This window comes from Helianthus annuus, chromosome 13 (genome assembly GCF_002127325.2).
Source record: "Helianthus annuus cultivar XRQ/B chromosome 13, HanXRQr2.0-SUNRISE, whole genome shotgun sequence".
In the NCBI taxonomy this organism is placed as follows: domain Eukaryota; kingdom Viridiplantae; phylum Streptophyta; class Magnoliopsida; order Asterales; family Asteraceae; genus Helianthus; species Helianthus annuus.
Window position 1 is genome coordinate 29,800,700 of NC_035445.2, and position 2,326 is coordinate 29,803,025.

The window sequence follows — 2,326 nt, forward strand, 5'->3', positions numbered from 1 at the left end:
CAACGACTTTCAGGAAGCAATTCTGCCAAATCTGCCAATATCTGCAAAAGCTGCAAAAGAAAATGAAGGTTGCTGTTTGATACAGCGACCTTCTGAAAGTCGCTGTTTGATCTCACAATCTTTGAAAAGTCGCTGTATGGTACTACAAGCTTATTGAAAGTCGCAGAATGATTATACAATCTTAAAGAAGGTTGCTATTTCATATCACAAACTTGCTAAAAGTCGCATAATGATATTACAATCTTAATGAAGGTTGCTGTTTCATATCACAATGTTGCTAGCTAAAAGTCGCAGAATGATATTGCAATGTTGAAGAAGGTTGCTGTTTCATATAACAATGGTTGCTGATTGATATGGGTTCTGAAATTTGAAATGTTATGTTTTATAACCCAACTACACATAAGAGATGCACAACAATTCGTGTGTTGTGAACAACATACTGTGTTTGTTAAAAAAATATAATGTTGAAATTTAAATTCGTACAAACATTGCGTTGAAGGTGAAACACATCAGGACGCATATAAATCAAGCGATGTATGTCGATGTTACGTATACGAAGGCGTGGCGTGGACGAAGAAAGGCAATTGAGAGGATATATGGAACCTGGGAAAGCAACTTTCAGGAGCTGCCAAAGTACGTGTTACGGATTCAGTCTCGAAACCCTGGTACGGTGGTTTCATGGTTTCATCACCCGCACTCGGCTCCAGGACATCCAACATTCAAATATGTTTTTTGGGCATTTGGTCCTTCTATTCGCGCGTTTCATCTTTGCCAGCCTGTCATCTCTGTGGATGGCACACACTTGAAAGGAGGGTACCGTGGTAAGTTGTTGGTTGCGGTAACCAAAAACGCCAACAACTACATAATGCCAGTGGCGTATGCTCTAGTTGACGAAGAGACGGTTCATAGTTGGTGTTGGTTTTTCCAAAATTTGAGAGAATACGTCACCAAAGACTGTAACAGTAGAATTTGTGTTCTATCAGACCGTCATGCCGGGATAATTAATGCGATGGAGAACCTTCTGAATTGGAGGGAACCAAACGCCTACCACCGTTATTGTCTTCGGCATGTCAGAAGCAATTTTAGTGGTAGGTTCAAGACCAAATCTCTTAGGAAGCGGTGTTGGATGATCGGGAGCACAAGTCAACGAAGAAAGTATCTTTGGGCTGTGAGAGAAATGCAGCTGTTAAATCGGGGTGCTTGGAACTACCTGAACGACATCGACAAAAGCAAGTGGACTATTGTTCATGACCGCGGAAACCGTCGTTGGGGTAAGCTTACGACGAACATATCTGAGTCTATGAATAATGTCTTACGGGAAGCAAGACTCCTGCCAGTAAAAGCCTTGATTCATTATACGTTCACCAAGGACGTATCAGAGTATGCTCGCCACGCGCAGATGGCCCAAAGCTGCAATACCCCTCTACCCCCTCGAATTTGGTCCAGGTTTAACAAGTTGCATTCCGTAGCCATGCAACATGAAGTGTCCGTCTACGATGTCAGAGAAGGTCGTTACGCGGTGGTTTCAAGGGAAGAAACCAATGATGACGGTGGAAACGAGTACACCGTTGAATACAGACGCCACCGATGCTCATGCGGGAAATGGCAAATGCTTAGATTCCCTTGTTCCCATGCTATCTCCGTTTGCGCTTGGAGGGGTGAGCAACCACATGACGTTACCCACTCCATATTCCACACCACCACCTATCAGGAACAGTATAGCGGTCATTTTTTCACCCTGGGACACAAAGATGAGTGGGAAGAAGCGGACTGGACAATTCAAGGGGACCCTTCGAGGGTCACAACACATCGAGGCAGGGTTCGTTCAAGAAGAATTCAAAACGAGATGGATGTTAACTACCACGATGAACCCCAGGCACGTCGATGCAGCAGATGCGGAGAAACCGGGCACAACAGGAAGACCTATGGCCGACGTTAAGTTAGTATCTTTTTGTGATTTTAATGTTAACTGTTAGATGTATCCTCCTATGTTTTGTGTTTGGTATTTCTGTTTGAATTCTCAATTGGTGTAATTTAACAATTAAGACATGTGTTCCAAAAAAATGAGTTTTTACGACTATTAATTTAAGAAAAATTCACAAACACAAAACACAAAATTCACAATCTTTTACATTGACCATCACAATAATATAAACATCAAAGAACATTACGCGGTTTATTTTAATTTAGGAGAATTCATGAACACACAATACATCTACCAATATAGGAACCCCTAAGTCACTAACGACGGTATCATCTAATAACGCATTCGAGTCATGCTCTGGAATCAAAAGGATGAATCAGAGTCGCTGTCAATCTTGTGATA

At 42.0% G+C, this 2,326-nt stretch overlaps 1 protein-coding gene across 1 annotated transcript; it reads left to right on the forward strand.

Annotated features, from left to right (window-relative positions):
• Positions 1–532: 532 nt before the first annotated feature.
• On the forward strand, positions 533–1,939 carry LOC110900697. Its single transcript, XM_022147568.1, has one exon. It carries the CDS (start codon positions 533–535, stop codon positions 1,937–1,939), a length of 1,407 nt encoding a protein of 468 aa, XP_022003260.1.
• The last annotated feature ends 387 nt before the right edge of the window (positions 1,940–2,326 follow it).